At 49.2% G+C, this 24,417-nt stretch overlaps 1 protein-coding gene across 2 annotated transcripts; it reads left to right on the top strand.

Annotated features, from left to right (window-relative positions):
• Nucleotides 1–3,786: 3,786 nt before the first annotated feature.
• On the top strand, nucleotides 3,787–23,047 carry SDC4 (syndecan 4). Of its 2 annotated transcripts, none has more exons than XM_031046991.1 (5): nucleotides 3,787–3,816; nucleotides 19,916–20,057; nucleotides 20,969–21,021; nucleotides 21,264–21,447; nucleotides 22,690–23,047. In XM_031046991.1, the coding sequence occupies exons 1-5, from the start codon at nucleotides 3,802–3,804 to the stop codon at nucleotides 22,839–22,841; spliced, it is 546 nt and encodes a 181-aa protein (XP_030902851.1). In that variant the 5' UTR covers nucleotides 3,787–3,801; the 3' UTR covers nucleotides 22,842–23,047. The 2 variants fall into 2 exon arrangements, with proteins under 2 accessions (XP_030902851.1, XP_033922777.1); XM_034066886.1 differs by lacking the exon at nucleotides 3,787–3,816 and adding an exon at nucleotides 5,944–6,088.
• Nucleotides 23,048–24,417: the final 1,370 nt, after the last annotated feature.

Here is a 24,417-nt window from a genome sequence, read left to right as displayed (position 1 = left end):
CTGTTGGAGAGAGCCCAGACGAGGCCATGGAGATGCTGCAAGGGCTGGAGCAGCTCTGCTCTGGAGCCAGGCTGAGAGAGCTGGGCTGGGGCAGCCTGGACAAGAGAAGGCTCCTGAAGGGGAGACCTGAGAGCAGCTCCAGTGCCTAAAGGGGCTGCAGGAAACCTGGAGAGGGGCTTGGGACAAGGGCCTGTAGGGACAGGCCAACGGGAATGGCTTGAACCTGCCAGAGGGGAGACTGAGATGAGCTCTTAGGCAGAAGCTGTTCCCTGTGAGGGTGCTGAGGCGCTGGCACAGGGTGCCCAGAGAAGCTGTGGCTGCCCCATACCTGGCAGTGCTCAAGGCCAGGTTGGACACAGGGGCTTGGAGCAGCTGCTCCAGTGGAAGGGGTCCCTGCCTGTGGCAGGGGTTGGAACTGGAGGAGCTTTAAGGTCCTTTCCAACCCAAACCAGTCTGGGATTCTATGATGATTCTGTTATTCACTAATTTGTCTGAGCAGCCCTTGCTAGAAAGACACAGGTACTGAACATAGGAGCAATGATTGTCCTGGGATATTTTGCTTTCATCTTCAGGCCAGTTCCCATAGGTGCTGAAACTGTTGGTAGCTGCTGCTGAGATGTGCTTGTTTTAACTTTAGGCTGTAGGGCACTGAGAAGTTATTACAAGTTCTGGTACACACTGGTGGCATCTTTCTGTTATTGTGCTGGTCATGGGTAGGGCTTGGCTTCTTTTGGGAAGTTTTTTTCTGGTGTGTGGTGGTTTCTTCTTTTTATGGCTCATGAAATGGGCAAGTGCCAGAGTCCTTCCTGCCCTGCTCTACTGCTCTGTGATCTGCTCTTGGCTGCCGGAGTTTGTTCTAGTGGCTTCAGTAAGCTGTCCTGCTCGCTTGGCTTCTGATGTGAGAATTGTGGCTACCTGAATGCTAAAATCCCCAATGCTTCATGGGACAACGGCGCTGGAAAAAGGAGAGGCAGCACCCCTGGGCTGCTCCGATGGCAGTGGGAGTTGCCACAGAGCTCTTGTCACCTGGAAAAGAGAGGAGAGCAAAAGGGCAACCCAGCTTTTATAGGAGGCTGTAGACTCCCATCACTTGTGGGTGTGGAATACTTCTAGCTATAGGAACTCAGATTATGATCTCTGACATTCATGACGTTTTTCCATGTTCCCATATGGGAAGTTCCCTGTGCCACTCTGCTGTGTGTTTTTCCTTCCTCGTTCTGTGGATGTCACGTGCCAAGGCAGGTTTGACACATTTTCCTCTCTATTTCCAGACCTGCTCCTCCTAGAACGGATTGTGCGAGTTGGAGGCTGCGTGTGATGGATGTGGGGCACTGCTGCTGAGTTCTTACTTAGCCCTTCAGAGAATTTGTCTTTGCAGAAGCTTTCAGCCTGAGTCAGCGCAGAGCTGAACACTGGAAAATCCCAGCCCTGTGAGGGCTGTCTGCTGCCAGCACGTTGCTGAGCATGAACTGTGAGACTCAGCACTTCCTCTGTTAATTCTTGGTAGAAATTGGTATCTTTTCTTGAAATGTGCTGTGCTTGCCCCTCCAAGATGTGCAAGCCACAACTTAAAAAGTACTTTTCACTCCGTGTTTCCTTTTCAAGCTTTATAGGACTGGCTTCCCCTTTGCCATCAAAAAATGTTGGTTGTTTAGGCACAGATACTAAAACTCTCAAGCTGGTGGCAGGTAGAGCTGTTGCTTTAATTGCTGGGTGTCTTTCCAAAGTCATCGGCAACGGTATTTCTGATTTATCCAATAGTCCCTGGGGTCACAGGATAGGAGCTGGTGTTCTGGGAGGCGCTGACTCGAATTCCTTCCAACTTCGAGACTCCTCCCTGCTTGCTTGCTGCCAATTGAGGGCAGCTCCGCTCAGCCTGAGTCCAGGCTCCCTCCCGCAGTGTGCCAGGATGGACACAGTGAAGCGCTGTGGCACGAAGACGTTCGTGCAACGACTCAGCTGCAGCCCGGTTCCTGAGTTCATTTCCTGGCTGACTTCATGAGGGCATGTGGCTTGGGTTCGTCTGTCCCTCCTCTGCAGGCTCATCCCACTGAGGGGATCATGCCCTTCTCCTGGATGAAGGGGTGTTCTCCTCACAGGGATCCTCGCCCCACAGCCCTGCTCTGTGGGGAGAGTCTGAAGTGGAGCTGGAAAGCAGACACTGGGGAAATGACAGCAGATTCAATTTTACTTCTCTTCAAATGAAAGTTGGCGATGTCTATGAAGGAAAGATGTGTTGAAGGGGAAAAGGGTGTCGAAACACAGAGATCATGCTGCTGGCCTGCTTTCTGGTTAGAATGTCCCTTTTTAGCCAGTTGACTGTTGTGTGAGTGACATCTGCGTGTCGTGAGGAGCAGCAGGTGGAAGGAGAAGTGGCGATATGCCCAGGACATAGCAGATCCCTGGGAATGTACCCAGGTCACATGCAACTACCGTGGTCACTTCTTTATAAGGAGTGTGGAAAAATAATGCCCTATTTAGCCAGGGATTCTTTCCATAAGGAATAGCTGTACAGGAGGGTATTGTTTTTCCTCCTCGGGAAGGAGAAAAACAGGAAGCTGTTTATGTAGGTGATCCATAGTTTACCAGCTGGTGTCCAAAGGGCAGTGCTGCCTGAACTGACCTTTCCTGGGGTTCATTTCCCTTTTGCCAGACAGGTAGGATTTGTGCTGAGGGACAGTAAGGCTAGATGATCTTAAAGTCCTTCCAACCCTAACCATTCTGTGATTCTATGATTTTCAGAATAACTTGCCTTAAGTAGCCCAAAATGTGAGCTCCGAGTTTTCAGCCGCTCTGCTTCTCCACCCATGCACTGTGCAGGTGTGTTTTCCTAAAGAGCTCAGTGTACTGAATGGAGGTAAGATGTATTAAAACTCTACTTAAGGTTTCTTTGTGCTTGAGAACCCTGCTCTAAGCTCATTTTTGCCCGTAGGATCTGTGCTGAGCTTGGCTGAAGAATCTCTTTCCCTGGCTTAGTGCAGTAGTATTTCTGGTTTAGAATTGTCTAAAGAGCTCTGCATGTGGCCTTCTCAAGACATTTCTTGGTGTGTCATATAAAAATGTGATTCTCCTCACCCTCCCAGTGCATTGTATTTGGACTCCATTCTACTTCCAGCATGTTTGGGTCATGTATTGGGAACTGGCAGGTCCTTATTTTTATTTTCAATGCAACAATTGAGTAACTGTTGAATGCCGGGTTGGGAACAATGGTAGCTGGGCTGTTTTAGGTCTCTGCCAGCTGTAATTTTTAAATGGAGAAAGGAACTGACACACCTTGAATGTGAGAATTCATCACCCAGAACAAGCCTGTGGCTTTACATGTGCTTTATTGTAATTCTGCTTCTCTCACTTGAAGTGAGGTTACAGGGAAACCCATTCCACTTGTGCACTTTTTCTCTCTAGGCCTATCTGTCCTGTTGCTCTCGGTGTGTGACCTAAGCCCATGATTCCAGAGAGAGGAGAATGTCAGCATTTTGAGAGGGGACATTTGAAGGGCAAAATGAAGCAAAATGAGCCTATTCTTTGTTATGTGTTTACAGAACCATATTATGACTTTTGTGGCTGCATTCCCTTACATATGAATTCTTTTAAGATACAGTGGCAGAAAGCCTGTGTGTGTGTGAGAGAGAGGGAGGTGGATCTAATCAATACACTTTCAAAATGTAATTGGTAAAGTCACATAAATTTGTTCTCAAAGTTGGAAAGTACCTGAGGGTTGAGTTTAACTTTTTCTTTTCAGAAGCCCAAGGTTTCCATCCATTTGCTTGAAGGACTATTTGTGTGCTTTGGTGGACAATCTGCATGTCCCTGAGCCAGGTAAGCAGACTGGCTCCTCTCTGTTCTACCAAAGCAGAAGGTCCCTTGGTGAGAAAATGCTGTCCTGTGCCATGCAGGGGGACTTCTTGATGTGTGTCAAGAGGTGAGACAACCAGGAGGAGCACAGTGTAATGTGCTTGTTTGGAGAGGAAGTGAAGAAGCAAGTTACCAGTGTTTGTAGCTGCAATAGAGAGATGGTTTTCAAAGCATCTTTGTAGTGGTTGCTTTACCTGGAAGGAGGTGTTGAGGGGTCATGGCCACATGCGCACAAATACCAGTGCCATTTAGGGGTTTAGGGAGGGGTGGAGTGATTCTGGCCACCCTGTGCTGCTGTCTCTCATCTGGCAGATGGTGCCATGGTATGGACCAGTCTTTACACGTTCAGCACAGCCTCTCCATTACTCTTGTTCCTCTCCATCTTCTGCTGCCCACCTCTGCTGGCTCTCCAGAGCTGGAGACTCACTGGGCTGGGCTTTCTGGCTGCACCAGGAGTGATTTGCATCAGTTCCTCTATGTAATGAAGTGAGGGTCATAAGGAAGGTTGTAACAGCACAGATCCCTCCCTTGTGTCTTTGATGGCCCTGGACGCTGAGGTGAACCAGAGGGTTAGTGGTACATCACTGTCCTTAGCACAGAGGGTCATGTGCTAGAGGAGGTTCCACCACAGCCTCCTGCAGGCTGGCTCCTACCCTCACCTGGATGCATGCTGTCTGCAGACCTTATTTTAAAGCTCCGAGCAGCTCTCCTTGTCACTTTGTATTATGCCCACCAGCTCCACAGCCAGCTCAGATTCTCCTGCTCATGTGTGCAGGCATGGTCCTGACAAACATGGAGGAGACCTCTTGACCGCAGCTCACACCCTAGTACCTCTTCATTCCCAAAGGAACAGGTAGTTGGGAAGGCTGCTTCACCTTAGGGATCTTTTTGGATTGATTGAGGGCTTGCATGCTAAGGTGGAGCAAGGGGAGGGCTGGAAGGTTTCTTAGGAGAACTTTGTAGTGCTGGGGCAGAGTGTGCATCCATCCCTACCTGGCAGTTGGGATTAACGCTCATTCCCTTTGCAGCCTGTATATTGCTTCCCTGTTAAGGAGGTATTCCCTACAAACAAGAGCCCAAATGCAAAGTGATGTGACTGCAGCATGAACGAGAGGGCCTGACAGGGTAAGTATGGTAGCTGGGGTGTTCCTCCGGTTGTGAAGGGGCTGCAGTGGATGTTTCAAGCAAATTCCAGTGGTCAGGAAAAGTTATTAATGAGAGAAGAAAACTAAAATAGTTGCACTATGGGGATGGGGTTTTCCCTTCGTCTCTGTGGGTTTTTGTGCTTGCTGCTTTCAGAGAAAACAGATGGAGTGGTTTCATTTTCCACCTCTGGCGAGACCCGAGTGATGTAACATCGCTGATAACCAGTGGTGACGCCACAGCCCAAGTAGTTCTTGGTTTGGTGTGAATGTGACACTATCACTTGTGGAGTGCTGCGAAAGTAGATGCTGTGTACCAGCCACCCCCTTTCTTCCTCCCTTGCTTTCCATTTCCCCCTCACTTTCCTCCCCCCTTTTTCTTTCCTCTCCCTCCTCCCTTTTGCCTTTTCTATCCCCTCCTCCCTCTTTTTTACCCCTTCCCTTTCATAGTCAGGGAATGGCTTGGGTTGGAAGGACTTGGAAGGGACACCTTCCACTAGAGCAGGCTGCTCCAAGCCCGTGTCCAGCCTGGCCTTAAACACTGCCAGGGATGGGGCAGCCACAGCTTTTCACTCTGTACCAGCGCCTCACCACGCTCACAGGGAAAAGCTTCTTCCTAACGTCCGATCTAAATCCCCTCAGTTTGAACCCATTCCCCCTTGGCCTGTCCCCTCCATGTCCTTATAAAAAGTCTCTGTCCCACTCTTTCCCTTTTGCCCCTTTTCCCTCCCTTCCGCCCCGTCTTCCTCCCCTGTTCCCGTTCCCGTTCCGCTCGGCACTGGCGGTCTCCACACCGGCTCGTAGCCTCGGCCCGTAGTCCCCCGGGCAGCAGAACGGGGCCGGACCGGGGCGGGGGCCACGGGCATTCCCGGCGGGGCGGGGCGGGGCAGGGCGGACGCTCCGCCCCTCGGGGCTGCGCCATCCCTATAAGTGCGGCGGCGGCGGCCGGGGGCGGCCAGAGCCCGTTCTGTCGGCGGTCTCGTTGCTGTGTTCGTGCTCCTCCGCCCGTTCTCGCCATGCCGCTGCCCCGCTCCTCGCCGCTGCTCCGCGCTCTGCTGCTCGGCCTCCTGCTGCGCGCCGCTGCCGCCGAGTCGGTGAGTCCCGCCGGGACGGGGAGGAACGGGAACGGATCGGGTCGGGTCTGCCCTGCCTGCGCTCCCCGGCAGGGATGGGTGCTCCGGTGCGGGGATCGGCCGGGGGTCCCGTTCGGCACCGGCACCGCTGCCCTCACGCGTTCGCCCTTCTTCGGCGCAGGGGGGCAGTTCCCATTACTTCCTCCGGTTCCTGCCTCATTCCTGGCTCGCACGCTGCTTCCTCCGTTTGGTGCCGAAGCAGCGGTGTCCCGGCCCGGTCCTGCCCGGGTAAAGCCCTGGCTCTGGCTCCCTCTCCTGTCCCTATGCGCTGGTCTTATCCTGCAATCAGGGCTGGCGAGTAAGAGCAGTACAGGGTACAAGGGTATGTGATAGGAATGAACCGCTCTCCATTGCAGCTTTGATCTCTAACCGCTGGTCAGGGATTTAAGTCCCTTAATCCCTCTTTTATTGTGAATGTGCGATGGGTTAGATAAGTGCCTTACAGTGCTTGGGCAGGCTTTCCAGCCTTACCTGAGTTCGGCTCTGCCAGTCCCTGGTATTTTTCTGTTTGTATTAAGCCTTCCTCGCTTCCATATGAGAATGGAAAATGATGCATTACCATGGAGGGTTTAAGAGTCTCTTAAATATATAATGAGCTGAAAGAGTTTGGATGCCTCAAGCGGCAGACACGTGGGATCTTTGGGTAAAGCAGAGATTTTGGGATTCTGTCTTCCCTGCTGTTTGTTTGAGTTCGTGTGTCCATCTTGTTGGTAGTGCAAACAGGACAGATTCCCGTACTAAAAGAGGAAAGCACTGCTGAAATCAGTTCTCCAAACTAGATTTAATCATCCCCATTGCTCTGTTCTGGACTGAATAGGACAGATAAGGTTCAGCTGCTCGACTGCCCTCTAAGAGGGCTGTGGGGCTAGTTGTGGAATGGGAAACTCCCACAGAGAGCATCTGTAGTAATTGTCAGCTACTCTCTGTGATGACCAGCCAGCCCAAATCCACTTTAATCTGGTGTCTTTATCCCTGCTCTTAAGCATGTGAATCCCTCGCTTGAGAACTGGCCCAAACTAGTAGGACAAACCTTTGGGGCAGACAGCATCTGGAAGTTGCATTGACCATGTTTGGTATGAAATGCAACTTGGCCTCCCTGGGGAGCTGAGTGGTCTGCAAGCATCGGGTTTCTGCAAAGACAACAAATTTTGCACAGATGTATTCTGTAAACCCTTATATAGAGCTTGGATGAGTGTTTGCATCTTTTTAAGCTACCTAAGGTGGAGTGTGTACTTGAGAAGTAACACTGGTCCCCTATAAAGCCTTATCCAAACAAATGGTTTGGGTTGCGGCAGCTGGGGAGGAGGTGAGGATGACACAGTGTTTGGGAGAGTTCTGCTGGTGCTCCTCCCATATTAAGTTCTTTATTTAATAGCCCTGCCAAAACGTGCAGGGCTGCACAGCATGTGGCTCTGATGTTTCTGTGGGGCAGGGTGCAGACAGGTAGCTGTTCCTTAACAAGACCAGGATTGTGTTTCTGGTGCTTATGCAAGAGCCTGGCTTTTGCGAGGGATTTGGTGCTCAACTATTCCCCTAAGCCTGTACAAACAGAAATGCTTTGGCTCCTTTCCCCTCGCGCAGCTTTCTGTGTCCATGGGATTTCTCTGCGTGAAGCAATCCTGGATGTGTAAGAGGGTGGGGAATAGTACTGAAGTGCCGGGGTGACGTGGGTGCTCGGGCTGTGGGTGGGTTGTGTCACAACAGTTCTGTGTGAGAACATGTCTTGTACTGTGGGGCACGGGGAGGAACTGAAGCCTGACGTCGTCTGCTGGTCCCCAGCCCTCTCCGACTGGATGCTTTAGAAAGCACAAGCTGTGTGGGCAAAGTACTCCCGTGTGCTTGTGCTGTGTGAGGATGGGGATCCTGCAGAAGATGCTTTAGGGGCCTGTAGCTGGAGATGGGGAGAAAGCTGCCAGTGCAGCCAAGGCAGTGGGATGAGCAGAGCTGCTGGAGGACTTAAGGCCCTTGCTGGGGCAGAGTTGTTGGGCTTCCCTATGCTTTTAGTATCTAAAAGTGCCCTGGAAGCACAGAAAGGAAGTAAGGGATATTCCCCCCTGATGGAGGAGCCTGCCTGCTGTGGGCTGGGGCTGCTTCTGCCTCTAAGCTGCAAGAGAGTTGAGAGCCCTGAGCTGTGCAGTGCTCACGGGCTGCCACCTTGTTGTAGCTGGCCTACTTTTCTGCCTTGAAGTACGCAGGAGAAGTGTCTGTGCAGCACCACATTGTGTCTGTGTCCCTATAGACAGCACAAATCTAACCCAGGAGCTGCTGGCAGAGGATTGCTCAGGGAGAGGGGGGAGTCTTCGTGCTGTTTGTGGACTCTGTTTGCTGGTTAAAAGCAATCATGCTTGGAGGCTGCCTGATTGGCAAAGCTGGTGTCTTGTTGATGATAGCTGTGTTTGGAAAGTAGTGCAGCATTATTAATGTTAAAACCGGTTTGGCTTGTCCTGCTGCCATTGATCCCCGAGGCCTGTTCTTTCTGCTCTTTGCCCAGTTTCTCATCTGTCCCTCCCAATCAAATCAAGACATTGCTCTCTGCACGTTTTACTTTATTTTACCTTCTAACTTGGCAAACTCACAAGGCAGCTGAACATTTAGAGCAAACCCTTGTTTTGTTCAGACTTCTTAAAACACAGAGAGGCAAAATTACAGTGTCTTAAGGTGATGTCCCTTAGTCAGGAATGCAAGCAACCAATGACTTCTGGTAGCCAAAGCTAGAGTGGTTTGGCTGGATGAAATGCCTGTAATGTGTAGAAAGAAATAGTCTCTCTCAACAAGAAGAGTGAAAGTTCATGGGTGCAGTGAACAAGTGCACAGCTCTTGGGGTGGGAGTTCGGGGGCACAAGGGTCTCGTCTCATCCATGTGAGCAATGGAGGCACCCACATGGTGGGAGCTGTCACCCTGAGGCACAGGCAGGGAGGCTGTGCTGCTGCCCAGTCCTCATTCCAAAGTGCCTGCCAGCTCCTAGGCTGGAGAGCACTTCTCTTGTGGCTCCGTTTTCCAAGCCGCTTACGCAAGAGGCACATCAGGGCTGCACTGGTACTTGTCAGGCTTGGGATAGCAGGGACTCATTCACTCTAGGAAGTTCAGGCTATTAGCCAACGAGATTGCTCCTTTTCCTGCCCCTCCTGTTGTCTCCCAAGGCCTTGGCACTTCATGGTCCTGCAGAGTCCTGTATCCAGTCCAACAACAGGGAACATGTTTTTTTTCCGGTGCGTCTTCCCCTCCCCTCTCCCCTCTCTCCTCCAAGTCACTGTTAATGGCTTTACTATTGCCTGTAGCTGCCTGAACATTTGGGGTGGAGAGTCCATTTGCTGCTCCCAAATGCCTGAAGTGGAGTTTAATGTGACCTTGTGGTTTTCCTGTGGTCGCTTACTGCCTTCTCGATAAACTCCTGCCCCACTTCACCACAAGCTGCTACCTTGGCTTTCAGAGTGATGGAGAGGAGGGACCCTGGCTGCTCTGCATGCAGGTTTCAGCACAACTCCTGCAGCTACTTTTTGTTTTCCTCTGACTCCTGGTGCTGGTAAATGCTCTGCTGAAAGTGTGCTGGCTGCTTGAGTCCACTTGCCTGTAAGTTAATGTTGAGTTGTTGCATTTTATGTATTGTGGTGTTATTCAAGTAGATGTATTGATGGATTGCCTTTAAAACCATCTCTTTTTTTTCAATTCAGTGATAATAACTAACAATAAGGCAAGTGTGATAACTGTGGTTCTGTGGTCTGCAATATAAATGACTCATAAGATTACTTGATTGAGTATCATGGCAAATTGATCCTGCAGAACCCCCCAGCTATCACTTTGGCTAGGCAAGCCAGAGTGTCTATACTTCAAAACACTTCCTTGCTCTTGAATTAACATTTATCCTCTTTAGCCTGCTCTTGGATGTTTGCAGCTGCCTTCTCCCACTCCTCTTCATACAGCTTGTTCCTTTATGCCTTGTAACAACAGCAGGGTTGTGCTGCTTTTGCACCCTTAAACTAGCAGCTAATGCAGTTGAAACACTACAAGCCCGAACCCCATGCATGCCTGACCTCGGGGCTGGTGTTGCAGAGCATGTGTGGCTGTTTGTTTGAGCCTCGGTGGAATGCAAATGCTTTAGATTAAGGATTCAAATGGTCTGCACTAGAATGAGACTCTTGTGATGAGACCAGGCTTGATGGCTCTTGAATAGACAGGGCAGCCTGCTTGAAGAGTTTTACTTGTAGTAAGCTACTGCTCGGAGGGGCTGTAAAAGAATCATACATTGGTGAGTTGTTACTGCTGCGCCTCTAGATTGGCTCAGGCTTCTAGTTTGGTGTTTTGCTTTGGTTTTAAGTGTGTGGTTGTCCAGTAACGCTGCAGCCTCTGCCCAGCTCTGCTGCATCGCCCTCGGCTTTGACTCGCAGTGGTCATGCTCTGAGTCAGGGTTTCTGACACTTGCCTGGCCCCACAGCTCTAGAGGCTCTGCTATCACCTCTGAGTAACGGCCCTGGCCCCTTACCCAATGCAGTGACTCATGCTTCCGAGGAGCTGCAGAACGGAGGTGAATCTTTTCTTATGGCAGAGAGACTGTGCTCCCTTGGCACCGAGTGCCTCACTGCTGCCTCTAATCTGCCTGGGGTTGTGCTTATGGTGGGTAAAAAAGCCATCGGGCTCTGCCGTATAACTACTGCCGGTAGCTGAGTCGGTGTTGGCAAAGGCAGATGAGAAAATGGCCATGTCTTGAACAGTCATCAACTTGCTCTGGAAGTTCTGTAGCTGCTGTGTTTTCAGGCAGTTTGAAATGAGAGCTGCACGGGGGAGAGGGGGAAGCAGCAGTGTTATCTGAAATGACTGAAAGCCTTCAAAGCAAATTGAAGGAGGGGAAAGTCTCAGAAGAGGGGGTTAAATACTTAATCCTGAATCCGGAGAAAATGTCAGTGTAGGAGGGGAAAGCACACAAGATGTAGCTGTGTCCCTCTCTGTTTCTGAGGGCTGGCTGGCTTTAAAAATACCCTGCTTGTAAAAGTCCTATTTGTGCTGGAAATACACACTCTTGACAATTTTATCCTTAAATCCTTTGAGGCTGAGACTGTGCCTGTAAAATGCCAAAGGGCTGTTGTTAGACAAATTATTGGGATAACTTGAAAATCAAAGCAGTTAATTAAAATCTCAGAGAGACACTCCTTGGGGCAGGAAGGAGACTGGGAGACCCATAGCACAGTTATCCAAGCAGCTGGTGTCATGTCAAGCAAAAACAAGGCTGCCTCTTGCTTAAACAAATTGTGTTCTGTCAGGGGAAGCAGAGTCTGCCATGGGAAGGATTTCTTTCTTCTGATGTTGCTGTGTCTTAGCTGCTGAAGGGGAAAAGGTGTCTCCACCACAATTCGACTAAACCCGTGCTGCTGTCTGCTCTAAAACTTGACTACAAAGTGTTGTGGCTTTGCCCCGTTTACCTTGCTGTGGGGCTCGCTGTGCCTCCTGCCCTTCAGCTGCCGTTACAGTCAAACTACAGCAATAAAAAGAAGTGTTAACGTGCGTTAATGACTCTGGAAGTGCCACGGACTTGCACTGGAATCAGCCTGCATGGCACAGTAGTTATAAACCTCTGTGGGTAAGGGGGAACATGGCTGGATGGAGGGTACCCGGTGTGATGGGGTGCCCCTGTGCTGGCCTGGAGGGGTGTGGGACCCATAGGTGGAGGGACAGATCCTGGCCAACGTGGTGCTGTGAGGGTGGTAGAAACTGCTTCTGTGGGCTAGTGTTCCCCTTTAAAAGCAGAGAAACTGCTCCTCTGCCCGAAATGGAAATAGAGGCTTTAGTGATGTCAGGAGCTGTTGCTTAGAAGAGTCTGTTTCCCAGTGAGATAAATATTTATTACAAATCCACGGTGTGCGGTGGGAGCAGACTCTGGAGCCAGGATCTTTCAGGAGACTGTTTATGTGCGGGCTGTTCTTGGCGCTAATTCCAGATTTCCCGAGGCTGAGTATGAGGAGCTGGTCCTGCGCGTTGGTTACTAAACAACTTGCTAGGCCAGCCCAGCGCAGGCTTTGCAGAGCCAAGGAAGGAGTGACCAAAACAATAGCTGGGTCCCTCTGTTCCTGGTTGTGACACTGGGTGCAGAGATGTGGTCACAGAGGGCTGGAAAACTGCTGGCAGCTGCTCACCCGCTGCTTGGATTGGGAAGGAAGCCTGGCTGGGAGTCCAGAGCTATCCCAGAGAAGAGAATGCTCTGGGGACTGACAGGTTTCCTAAAGTACAGCTGTGTTATCCCCAACAGCACAAACTGTGTCTGCTGCTTTCTGGGCCCAAGCCAAGGCAATTTCTGCACAAGTTGAGAATGTCTCTGTTCAAAACAAAACAACACAACCCATGCATTGAGAACCCAGGCTCTGCTGCTGCCGCTAACTAGGAAAATCCCTGCTGTTGAGATGTTTGCTTGAATAAATGCTCACACGGGTATAGCCGATAGCAGAGTGGTTCAGCTCCACTGTCTCAAGTGCTTTCATGCTGATAACTTCCTCTGCTACAACTTTCTGCTGGTAGCTTTGCCAACGGAGCAGAGCTAAACAGCGTAACTGTGCTGGCAGAGCTCAACCGCCTGGGCTGAGCTTAAATCTTTGGGCTACTATTTCTGATTAGATTAAAATGGATTGTGGGAGGGGAAGCGTTTGTATGGCACAGCTTTGGGAATCTTGACTGAACAAACAAGCTGAGATTAGCAGCATCGAGAGCCAGCTGGGAAAAGCACCCTTTGAAGTTGGGTGTCTGCCTGGCTGAATTTTGCTAACACTCTGGCACGACAGAGCATAAGGATCCCGAAAATGCACGTCACATGCTTCTTGCCAAGTGGAAATTCTGCTTGGGTATGTGCACAGGGAAGTATTGGGGTATAGCTGTATTCTAGGAAAGGGCAGCGAGGGCAAGCCTCTCTCCAGTGTGAGGGGGAAATATGATGTTATGAAATACCCCAAGCCTGAGGTATCAGCATGAGAAACCACCCTTTATGGAAAAGCTGCTTTGCTGGGGCCTTTGTATCCTTTTTTCCTTCCACGGATAAGGATGCAGTGGAGCTTCCTGATACAGTGTAGGGCAACTCAGTTGTGAGCCGGAAAGACTGAATTCCTTCTTTAACCTTGAGTAGATTGCTCCAGCTTCTGAGCTGAGCCTGGGCAGTGAAGTATATGAAATACCTATGATCAGGTTTGTAAATACCATCAAAAACCATAATCTCTTTATGAAGTAGGTGTGTGTCACTGCTTGTGACCAAGAGAACATTTCAGGGCACAAAATGCCTCTGCCACAGTTATTTTCCTTCCGAGTCACATGAGAGCTCCTGCTTTCCTCTCCTGCAGTTTCCCTTTGAGCCTTATCTTTATTTACTTCAGGGTAAGTGATTGACAAACAGCCATCTGCAACTGCCTGCTGAGCTTTATCCCCTCTAGCTGGAGGGGGGAAGAGCCATGATCCCCTTCTCTGGCTCTGTAGGTCTCTGGCACTGGGTATTGAGTGTTTAGAGCAGCTATTTTGCCACCTTTGCAGTGAACAGATCCCAGCATGTGCCGGTCTGGCAAAGAACTCAATCTTTATGGCTTTGCTCTTGGCTAATAATCAGGCAAGAGTAGTTAAACAAGAATTCATTCCTTTGTAATCTCTGTGGCCTCCTCCTGCTTGCTTCTATGGCATGGCCTGAAAGGCACACACATGTATGGTGTGGTCTGAAGACAGCAGTTTGTGTGTAAGCAAAGTGTGAGTTAAAAGGTAACAGAAATTTGACTTTGTAAGTACAGGGAAACCTATTTTGAGAAGCAGAGCCCAGGCCGATCCATCCCTGCTGCAGGGGAGGCCCTGGGAGAGCAGGTCCTCTCTGGAGCCTGGGATTACGGTGTGATTGTTGCGGGGATTATAGCTCTACTGCTGCATGGAGAGCTGCTTGTGGCAGCACAGTTTAAGGAATCATCTGGGCACTGGGGGTAAATGGGGAAATGAGTCAGGCTGAGGTTGTGTTAGTGCTGGGTTGTTCCTGTGCATGTGGGCTGCTGAGGGAGAGCACACAGGATGGGGATGTGGCTGAAGGGTGATGGAGACCTGGCTGGACAGGGGCTGGGGATGCTGCTCTGAAGTCAGTGTGAACTAGTGGTGCTTTTAGCAGCTGAACAATTCATCAGCCTGCACATTGCTCTCTCTTATTAATAAAGACCATGTTCTTTGCTTGTGTTACTGAACACAATTAAAAGAAGATACATTTTTCCTCTCTTTGGTAAGAGGCACAAAGAGATAGCATGCAGCAACTGTTCTGGGGTACTGGTGATGCAGTGCTATCCCTTCCTGTCAGCCATGAGCTGCTTGCAGGCTGGTCTGTACTTCTGTCCCTGATGTCCCACTTAGTCCTCTGAGGTGTTATGGATTTACCTTCATGGCTCACTGTGATGGGGGTGCACTTGACTGTTGGAGAGGAGATGAGCAAGGCTGGCTTTGTCCTTTGGTCCTGCTCTAGGACTGCTTGAGAAGTGCTGAGCAAAGGCACAGTAGTATTTAACTGTGTCTAGAAGCCTCGGGGTGAGCCTGTCATGCAACTAAATACAAACTTGTGCCTGGATGGGACCTGTTTAACTTCTGTCCCTTGGCACAGTGTGGGCTGTGTGCGCTGCAAGTTATGTGGGACAGACTGACCAGGAATGAGAGGGAAAATGGGACCCTCTGAGCATGGCCACCAGGAGCTAGCACAAGGGGAATTATTATATTTATTCTTTAACTGCAGGTGCTGTGCTGAAGGAGTTAAGTGCGATCTAGACTGAAATAGTGATATTTGCTTTGCTGTCAAGGCAAAAGTAACTTGGGCATTATTATTATTATTAATTATTTCCTTATACTGAACTGGAGCATGGGGGAAGGGAATAAAGAGTGTTTTGGAGGGAAAATACAGACCCTTCCCTTACTAGGCTGGCAGAAGCTGCCTGTGCTGGAAGCTCATGTCACTTCTAATAACTTTTAATGCTAACTGAGATCTGAAGGGGGCCTACAAGGATGCTGGAGAGGGACTCTTCATCAGAGACTCTAGTGATAGGACAAGGGGCAATGGATTCAAGCTTAAACAAGGGAAGTTCAGGTTAGATATAAGGAGGAAGTTCTTTACTGTGAGGGTGGTGAGGCACTGGCAGAGGGTGCTTAAAGAAGTTGTGAATGCTCCATCCCTGGCAGTGTTCAAGGCCAGGTTGGACAGAGCCTTGGGTGACATGGTCCAGTGTGAGGTGTCCCTGTCCATGGCAGGGGGTTGGAACTGGATGATCTTAAGGTCTTTCCACCCCAAACCATTCTGTGATTCTAGGAGGGGTCAGAGCTGTCTGCCTTTACCTCCCTGCACACCTCCCTCCTTTGGAGGTCAGCTCTGGTTGGGTGGTTTGCACTGATCTGTGCTGTCCTGTTTCCAGCACTGTGTTCCTATTCTGCTTCCTTGCTTTTGGGAAGTGCTTCAAGGGGTTGAGCTCACTCCTAGCTTCCTGGTTTGCTCCTGCAAGAGCTGGGTGGAAGTGAACCATATGGAAATCCCCTCTCTTGGACGTGGTGATTTACACAGTTTCACATCCTTGCACTGGGAAGATCCCATTGGATTCAGTGCTCTTTGGTTCATGACGCAGGGCAGCACGAGGGCCAGGGTTGTGGCTTTGTGAGAATGAACCCTTAATAACCAGGCTGGTCCATGTGGGCAGCTGTCCTTGTCATACAGGAGCCCTCTCTTGTCAAGCTTGTAGATGTGCATTGTGGTGGTGTCTGTGACAGCAGAGGTCTGGGAGTGATATTTGGTGTAATACTGCTCACTGGGGTGATCTGTGCCACTGTTCCCTACTACACAGCACCTGAGAAAAGCCCCAGGAGCAGCCTAGATTTATGTGTTCCTGCAGGCTACAAGGAGTTAACAGATCTGTGCCTCTGCCCCCTCTTCTGCCACCTCCCAGGCTGGCCCTGCTCCATGTGCTTTTGTCTAGGAAAGATTGACTTTCACCTTGCTCCTGTTTACTCCAGGACTTGTGTACACAGTGCTGGGGAGGGAGACAGATGCAGGAGCAAGCACTGGAGCTCTGAAGTTTATAACACCGAAGTTATAAACTGAATAAAGATGTCCCTACCCTTTGGATGCCCGAGCCTCTGTGGGTCTGACTCCCTTTGCAGTGTGCTGGCTGTGACCCTTCAGAGAAGCTTAACGAACCCTGGTGTGTTTGATCAGAGACAAGGGTCAGCTGTAAAAGCCAGTTCCCTGTCTGGAGGACTTTGTCTCTGCCCCAGAGCATCATTTGGGTTGTTTTGAAAGGGTTTGCAAAGGCTGTGGTGAGGACATGTGGGCAGGGGCAGGCGAGCTGCCTGGGTTTGGCATTTCCCAGAACTGGCCAGTGGGAAATGCACACATTGAATAGAAACTTTGCTTTGCTGCCTCCACAAAAGCTTGTGCTTGCTTTGAGAAGGGGCTGTTGCTGGGGCTGTAAGTGAAGACCCCAGGAGCACCAAATGGGGTGGGCTATGGATGGAGTGCAACAGGGCCTGGGGTGCGAGGGGTGAAGTTCCTGTGCCTGAGCTGAGCAAACAGTGTATGGCCTCATCCAGCGGTGCAGCCTTGTCCGGGCTCAAACATGGGACCTGTGTGTCCAGCTTTTCCAGGAATGGCGCTCATGGTTCATGTACCTGACCTGCTGGTTGGCTGGCAGGGAATAAATGTATTCGTTTTGCCACTGGCAGGCAGGAAAAGCTGCTGCTCCCCAGCATGGTGGTTAATCTCCCATTGGTGCTTACTGGGGATAAAGCTGCTTAACATGAGGGGGGAAAAATCATGGATCTAGACTCCTGCAGGGAAGGTTGGTTTTGTACAGACCCCTCCTGGATGGGAGCATATTGATCATAGGGCTCGACTTCTGCTGCCAGGGTGAGGTGGAGCTGTGCAGTGCCCAGTCCGGCTCTCCCAGCAAGTCCCTGGCCCAGCTCCAGCACTGGCATGACAGGAGGTGGGAAGCAGGCTTGGAGCAGTCGGTGCCCTTCTCCAGCTGGCAGTCACAAGAGGTGTTAAGCTGAATGTGGCCAGAGATGACTTGGCAGGGGTTGACTGTCATCATGCAGCAGTCTCCGGGCTTTTTCCTCTTGGCTGCAGCCTGCCAGCCTAGAGGAAACATGGGCAACTTCCGTGGTGCTGTAGCAGAGCTGTAGAGAGCACTGAACCCTCTTGGACAGGGCTGCACTTTTAAAGCAGTACTCTGGGGAGCACTTTATGTGGCACTTGGGAAGCCTGAAGCCCTTGTGAAAGTGCCTGTGTGCCCTCTTGCAGGTGTGTATGTAAGGAATGTGCCTGCCCCAGACCTGCCCTGTGAGCACAGTGCTCCACTGTTAACTCTTCCCAGGCTCCCCATGCCCCAGCTCCCAGTGGGAGCCTTCTCCCTAGGAAAGCATGTCCTGAAACCTGGAGGTGCCTGGCAGCCCTCTAACTTCCCTGGCAGATTAATCTGTGAAATGAGGCTTGCTGCCCACAGGAAAAGTTGCCCACGTGGTTTGAGAAGCTCTTAGGGCTTCCAGGAACTTCCTTGTCCTTGCACAAGAGGATGATGAGGAGTGAGCTCAGGGAACGCTCCCTTATAATCTTATTTACGTTTGTGAGTCAGTCATTTCCTTGTCATGTCCTCTGGCTTGTAAACACCGTCTCCCCTTATTTTAATAGGGTTTTCTGATAGCCAAACCGGTGTGTTCTGCAGCATACACTAATCCCCATGGCTGGCTGCCACCTCTCTGCTCATGGCTGGCCTGAGCTGATAAGGGAGCAGCTCTCCAGCCACACCGTGGCTTAGACCTGGCTTTTCTTGAGCTGCCCTTGCTTGGGCACTGGCTGGTGACTCATAATGAAGCACAGCATGAGCTGGCACAGGGGTGCAGCTCTGCACAGTGCTCTTCCCAACATGGATCTGCCCAGGCTCACGTCTGCAGCAAATGTGCTCCCCAGCCCTGGTACCCTAAAAGGGAATTGGGCTCTTCCTGCCCTTTGATGGAATGGCCAGAAGCTATCCTGGGAATAGCTACTAGATGCTGGCAGCAGTTTTCATTGCAGGTCTGGTTTTGGCTGGGTTTCACATATCTTGAAATGAATTTGCCTTAGAGCGAGTGATCCATAATGTTAGGAATGCCCGGTTCCAGGCTGGGAGGGGATGTCTTCCCAGCTGGCCTTCCTTCCCCAGCTCCCTTCCACCACCCAGTGTCAGGCAGGGGTCTGGGATGAGAGGTGGCCTCAAGCACTTGGTACCCTCTATCTAGGCTGTTCATTCAGTTCTCCTCCAGCAGAGTTGCTGGGGGAACTAAGGATGCCTCAGTAAGCTGATGAGAAGAGCACGTCTAGTAGCCACTGCTCCTTATGCAAAATGAGAAACATCTTGTCCTGACCACAAGGCCTTCTCTGTGGCAAAACCAGTGAGCTCCTGGGCAGGGAGGTCAGGGCTGGGGCTGTGGGCAGAGGAAGCTGACACATGGCTTGTGCCTGATTGCTTGGGAGATCAATAGCAGATGTAATTCATCACTCAGTGTCACTGCTGGGCTACCTCTGGCCAGGAGGGCAGGAAGGCAGATCCCAGCCATTCTGGGCCTCACTGCTGCTTTGCTGGGGCTTGCCTGGTGCCACCCACCTCTAACTGTCCCCATGAGTCTCTGCTCTTCACCCTGTGAGGCTCATGGTAAGCCTGTTCATTAAGAAGAGCCATAGGATGTGCAGGACTGTGGAGTGAAGGGATTCTTTAACAATGGTCTCCTGGCAAGGCAATCCCTCGGAAGGACTTCTCAATCTTTCTGTGGGAACAGCATGAAAAAACACAGACAATTTAGCCTGTAGCTCTGGGACCCATCCCGCCAGTTGTGTTTTTTTGCCCTAGGGGAAGGGGTCAAGTCCCCCAGCGTGGAGATGACTTCATGGCTGTGGAAGCATCTGGAGCTACTGGAATTTGTGGGCTGGTGTTGAGCAACCTGAGATCTCATTCATACTTGTGGTACCCTCACTGGGGCTGCCCCCAGGGCTGTGGGGTGAGGAGAAATAGTGCTGGGGAAATAGCATAAGCTTGGTGAGGGCTTGTGGCTCCTTGAAGGTCCAAGTGCAGATGAGTTCTGGTATCTAAATTGCTGTTGTGGCCAAACAGCTGATTCTCTGGGAGGCTCTCCTGCTAACGTGTAGTCATCTGCCCATAGGATCATGGACTTCATTTTACAGACTTGCTTGTTTACATGTGTTTTAAGAGGTGAGGCAGAGGAAGCTTTTCCTTCAGGCAAGTCATTATTGATAGCAAGTGCTCTTGAACCATCACACTATATTGCACTGCAATTCAGCTGAACTGACAGACCAGTTTTTAACCCTTGGGTGATAAAGTAGGTTTGTTCTCAACACAAGGAGCAAGGAACTGCCTTGATGTGAGGCTTCAATCCTATAAAAAAAACTGACCTGTAGGTGCCAAGCTTTTTATTTGGTAATAGCAAGTCCTTCCAAATCCCCCTTTATCACAAACTGAAGGTATTCCTTTTCCAAATGCTTTTGCTACAAACTCCTGACCAAGATCCTGCTGTGTTATTTTTGCCCTCTGAACCTGTAGGAAATTCCCCTCCCATGCTGGCTCTCACTTCTGTTCTGAGAAAGTCTAGGGGAATTCAGCTATTTTCAGGCTGATGCAGATAATGCTTTTGGTGGGCAGGTGGTTCAGCATTTAGTGTTCTTCTGATGGAAGTGATGTGCTTAGCACAGGCTCTGGAACTCCTGGCCTTTTGTGAAATGCTTCTGATGAGTTGTCTGGTAGTTAATACTTCTCTGCCTTCATTTACAGGTGAGAGAAACAGAGACCATAGATGCCCGATGGCTTGAGTATCCTGCCTCCGGAGACTTGCCAGATGATGAAGACATTGGTGAATTCAGGCCTCACTTAACTTCTGATGAGTTAGAGATAGATGAGGCATCTGGGTCTGGAGGTAAGTGGGGTGGAAGAATAAATCCTTCCTCAGTTGATGCTGTGAAATTTCTTCCAGGACCAGCCCATGAGTGATGTGCTAAAGGCACAGACAGAGCTCCAGAGGGAAGGGCAGTGTCAGGTGGGGATGAGAGCACCCTGTGAATTGTAGTCACTCACAGATGAGAGCAGTGAAAGTGGTGTACCATGATGTTGAATCACTTGGGGAGAAGAGATGGAGTCCAGCCAAGCTTGTCTTAGTGCAAGTGAAAAGGCAGCTCATGAGCTGGATCTCTTTCCTGTCAAACTCCAAAGAATTTCTGGGAAACTTAAAAAAAGCTATTGTTGATTCAGTGCTAAAAGACTTCAAGTTAGTACCCTGACTGAGGCCAAACAAGGTGAAGGACTAACTGTTGTTCAAGTGAACTCTCTGTGACATGCAAAGCTCCCTGCCCAAACCAGTTTCTATAGCTCCATGTCCCCTTTATGTGAACCATTTGTTCTCTTAAAAGGAAAGAACAAGTGCTGAAATCGGTGTCTGACATGTTCAGGCAGATCTGGTAACTCAAGGGTTGGCAAACTCTCCTTTAGGGATGGGTGGTGAGAGCGTTGTCCTCCATTAGCATCAGTTTAGCAAGCTATAGCAGATTTACTTACCAGGGCAGCTTCTGATAATCTGCAGGGGGGCCAATGTGTCCAGCTGAAGACCCCTCCCATGTGAGAGGTGTTGGTTTAAAGATTGCATCTCATGGTCTTGCACAATCAAAGCAATTAAATAGTGAAAGTACTAGCAGATAAGAGGGAATTACAGTCCTAGTTCTGTCTGCAGTTGCTGGTATTGCAGGAAGTGTCTGAATTCTGGTGAAATGGCATGTCATTAGAGGAAAATTTAATGTCCTTTTTACTTCCTTTTTCTTTTGTTCCCCTTTGCAGACTACTTGGACTCTGAAGATGCCATATATCTGACCACCATGGATGCTCCTGTGGTAGGTATTGCCTCTGTATGTTTTAAGCAATGTGGAGCTACCCTTGTCTGTCCATGAAGCTTTTGTGGAATACCCTTTCCCCTGCAGGACATGGCATCAAGATGACTCCACCTGCTTGAGCAGGAATAGTGTTCTCGTAATGCACTAAGCAAACTTTCTTCTCCCTGCACACCCTCCCACTTGGAGTTGCAGGCAGGCTGGGTGCTGCTTACTGATGGGTGTGGTTTGTCTATATTCTGTAGATATCTGACAACTATATCCCTGGAGATACCGAGGGGAAGATAGAAGGGAATGGGAAAAACACAATGGTGGACAATGAAATCATTCCAGGCAAAGCTGTACCTGTTGAAGAGAACCTGCTCAACAAGATCTCTGCAGCAAGTACAGCCAACAGCAGCATCTTTGAAAGAACAGAAGTCCTTACAGGTAATATTCCACCTTGTCCCTGATAAATCATTAATACTGTAAATCATAATGGCTGCCTGGGGAGCAGTGCCCTGCTGATGAGGGGAGTGAAATGTGTTACCTTCATGACTACCTGTGGCAGGGTCACTTCTGCCTTCTAGTCCTTGAACAGAAAAGCCTATTGCTTGCCTTGCTCTGGTAAACAGCTTGGGTTTTGAGTGGCCAGGTGACTGTTAAGCCAACAGTGCCGCACAAGAATGTGGCAGCTGCTCTGCATCCAGGTACTATCCCAACAGGAGGTGTATCTAGCCATAAACCTATTACATCATTTTGTATCAAAATGCAGGCATTTTCTTTCTAACCTCTGTCCAAGTCCTGCCTGTTCTGATCATTGCCAGGAACCAAACAACATCTCTAAGGGATTTAAACACCTAGTCAGCTGTTAAAAATCTTAAGTATTTCTGTCTAAAGCAAAACCAAATGACTGGCTTCCCCTCAGCATGTGGGACAGATCTATCTGAAGGCACACTTCATCAAGCACTTGGCCTGGTGGTCTGAATATAAACCTTGGCACATCTTGCCAATCTGCAGTCATCCTTCCAGTCAGGAGTGCCTGAAAGAGTGGATTGCAAAGCCACCTAACGAAGCTGATTTGTGCAATGAATAGGTGCTGCAGCAAAGGATAAACTTTACTTAATTCTTGTGGCCACCCTTGGTGTGAGGAGAGAGAAGATCTTGTTGGGTTTTTTGAGGGTTTGTGGTTCCTAGTTGTTGGGGTGGGTGTGGGGTTTTTTTGGAGGGAGGTGGTGGTAGTAGTGCTGTTAAACTGAAATGCAGAGTCCCCAGAGTGTGCTCACACAGGTAGTTAATAAAGCATTTCAATCAGAGCTGCACCATTTCAATCAGAGCCTGTACCATTCTCCTGGTGTTGAGGCTGTTTGTGGGTTGTGGTGGGTGTTTTTGTTTTGCCTCCACAATGGAGATGTCTTTTGTCAAAACCTCTTTCTTGCACTGAACAGGAAGATCAACACAAACTGGTTAATGTGGAACATAATTATTCTGTGGTTAGACTGAAAGCAGTCTCTGGCCTCTGCCAATAACGTGTCCTGTTGCAGAAAATGCCAGCACATGTGGTGACAGGCACATGGGCACGGAAGCTCTGGAGGCAGTTCTGGGGGCTGGTTCTCTTGAAGCAGACTTTGAGATGTAGCTGATGGTTTATAGTTGTCCAAGACTCATTCCATGCTCTGTTTTCCTCCCCAGCTCTCATTGCAGGAGGGGCGGTGGGCCTCCTGTTCGCTGTCTTCCTGATCCTCATCTTAGTCTATCGCATGAAGAAAAAGGATGAAGGCAGTTACGACCTTGGGAAGAAACCCATCTACAAGAAAGCCCCAACAAATGAGTTCTATGCTTAAAGCTCAGCAGCACCTTGTGCCCATCAAGGGACAAACAGACTGTATGGAAACACTGTGCCCTCAGATGAGATGGGCTGAACAAATACTCTTTTTTGGATTGAATTTCAAAGTGACTTTGAGAAAAAACAAACTTCCTACGTGACCCTTCCCATCCCACTCAGCCACCAAGGGCCCAATGAAATACAAAGAGTCTGAAAAAAAATAAACCTCAGTGTATTTTTTCTTGTTTCTAAAGCTAGTGTAAAAAGAATCAAGATGCCAAATTTTCTCCTTGGTTTCACAGAGGGTATATAAACACAAAGCAGACTGTATGGAAGCAAACACCATGTGTTTGCACCCAGTGTGCTGAGCTCAGATTGGCTGCTTCTATAGAAGATGGCTCTTTTTATAAACCTTGCTAATAGATGTCTTGCAGCAGGCTGGTGATGTGAAGCATTTTTGTGGAGAACTATTTATGAATCTCTTACATTACAGATAATGTTGCCTTATCAGGGGCGTAAAAGGCCCATAGGGGCTTAATCCCTGAATGCCATAAAGAGCCTATGGGAATGTCTTCCCTAGGAGACTTCTGTCTCTTCCTGTCAGCCCCAGGCAAGGGTCATTAGTCCATGAAATCAGGACAGCCGGCTTTGTTTGGCTATGGGGGCACCCTTTCCTTGCCTTCAGTCTCTTCCTTTTTTTTTGTAAGGATTTCTTGTAGGAGGTTTTTTTGGTGGGTTTTTTTTTCTTTTTTTGGATTTTTTTAAATAAAAATTTAAAGAAAATAGCCTAATTTTTATATAAAGTTTGTAGAAATAGTTTTGAAATAATAATAATAAAAAATCTACTTTTTTAATTTCCTCAGATTTATTTTTTCATTCCCTTTGTGTTTCCTTTGGCCGGGCATTTCTCTAGAGTTGTTGTTTTATATGATTCATATTCTCAACTGAAGCAGAGCTAGCTACAGTGTGTTACAGGTTTCTTCTAGTTCTATAGCAGCTACTGTAGAGGGTAAAGATATTTATGGCTTTCCCATAACTTTTTTAGGAATTGATTTTTTTTAATAGAATTATTTATAGTTTCTGAAATGGCTGCTCTCGGTTGGTAACTTTTATCCTTTTTATGTAAAACACTAATATAATGAGTCTCTGTGAAAACTATTTAAGCTTTATTCTGTGAATTTTAATTATAAACGCAAAGCAATGACTTCTAGGATTAATTTGTATGCAAAATTGGATTCATAATACGATTGAAGTAGGGGAAAAGATGAGAGTATTTCTAGCCTGTAATATATTATAATCAGTCCTATAGAGCTATATATTATATCTTTTACTGAGGAATAATGCAGTTAAGAGTGAAAAGGCTGGAGTTTGTTCTTCAGCAGCCTTACTGTATGCAAGAGGCTTGGTCTTGTTTGTGCTGCTGTTTGTCCAGTGTCTTGTCTGGTGTTTGGAACGCAGCTGGGAGCAGCCGGAGACCTGGGGCTCTGTCGCATGTCCCTGGACTGTGCCTGGAAGCAGGTGGTTGGAGATGTGCCAGGGTTGGTCCTCTTTGGAGCAGAGATCCCCACCTGGGGTTACTCTTTGGAAGCTCACAG

Source organism: Melopsittacus undulatus, chromosome 10 (genome assembly GCF_012275295.1).
Source record: "Melopsittacus undulatus isolate bMelUnd1 chromosome 10, bMelUnd1.mat.Z, whole genome shotgun sequence".
Classification (NCBI taxonomy): Eukaryota; Metazoa; Chordata; class Aves; order Psittaciformes; family Psittaculidae; genus Melopsittacus; species Melopsittacus undulatus.
Note: the sequence above shows the minus strand (reverse complement) of the source record. Positions and strands in the feature narration are given on the sequence as shown.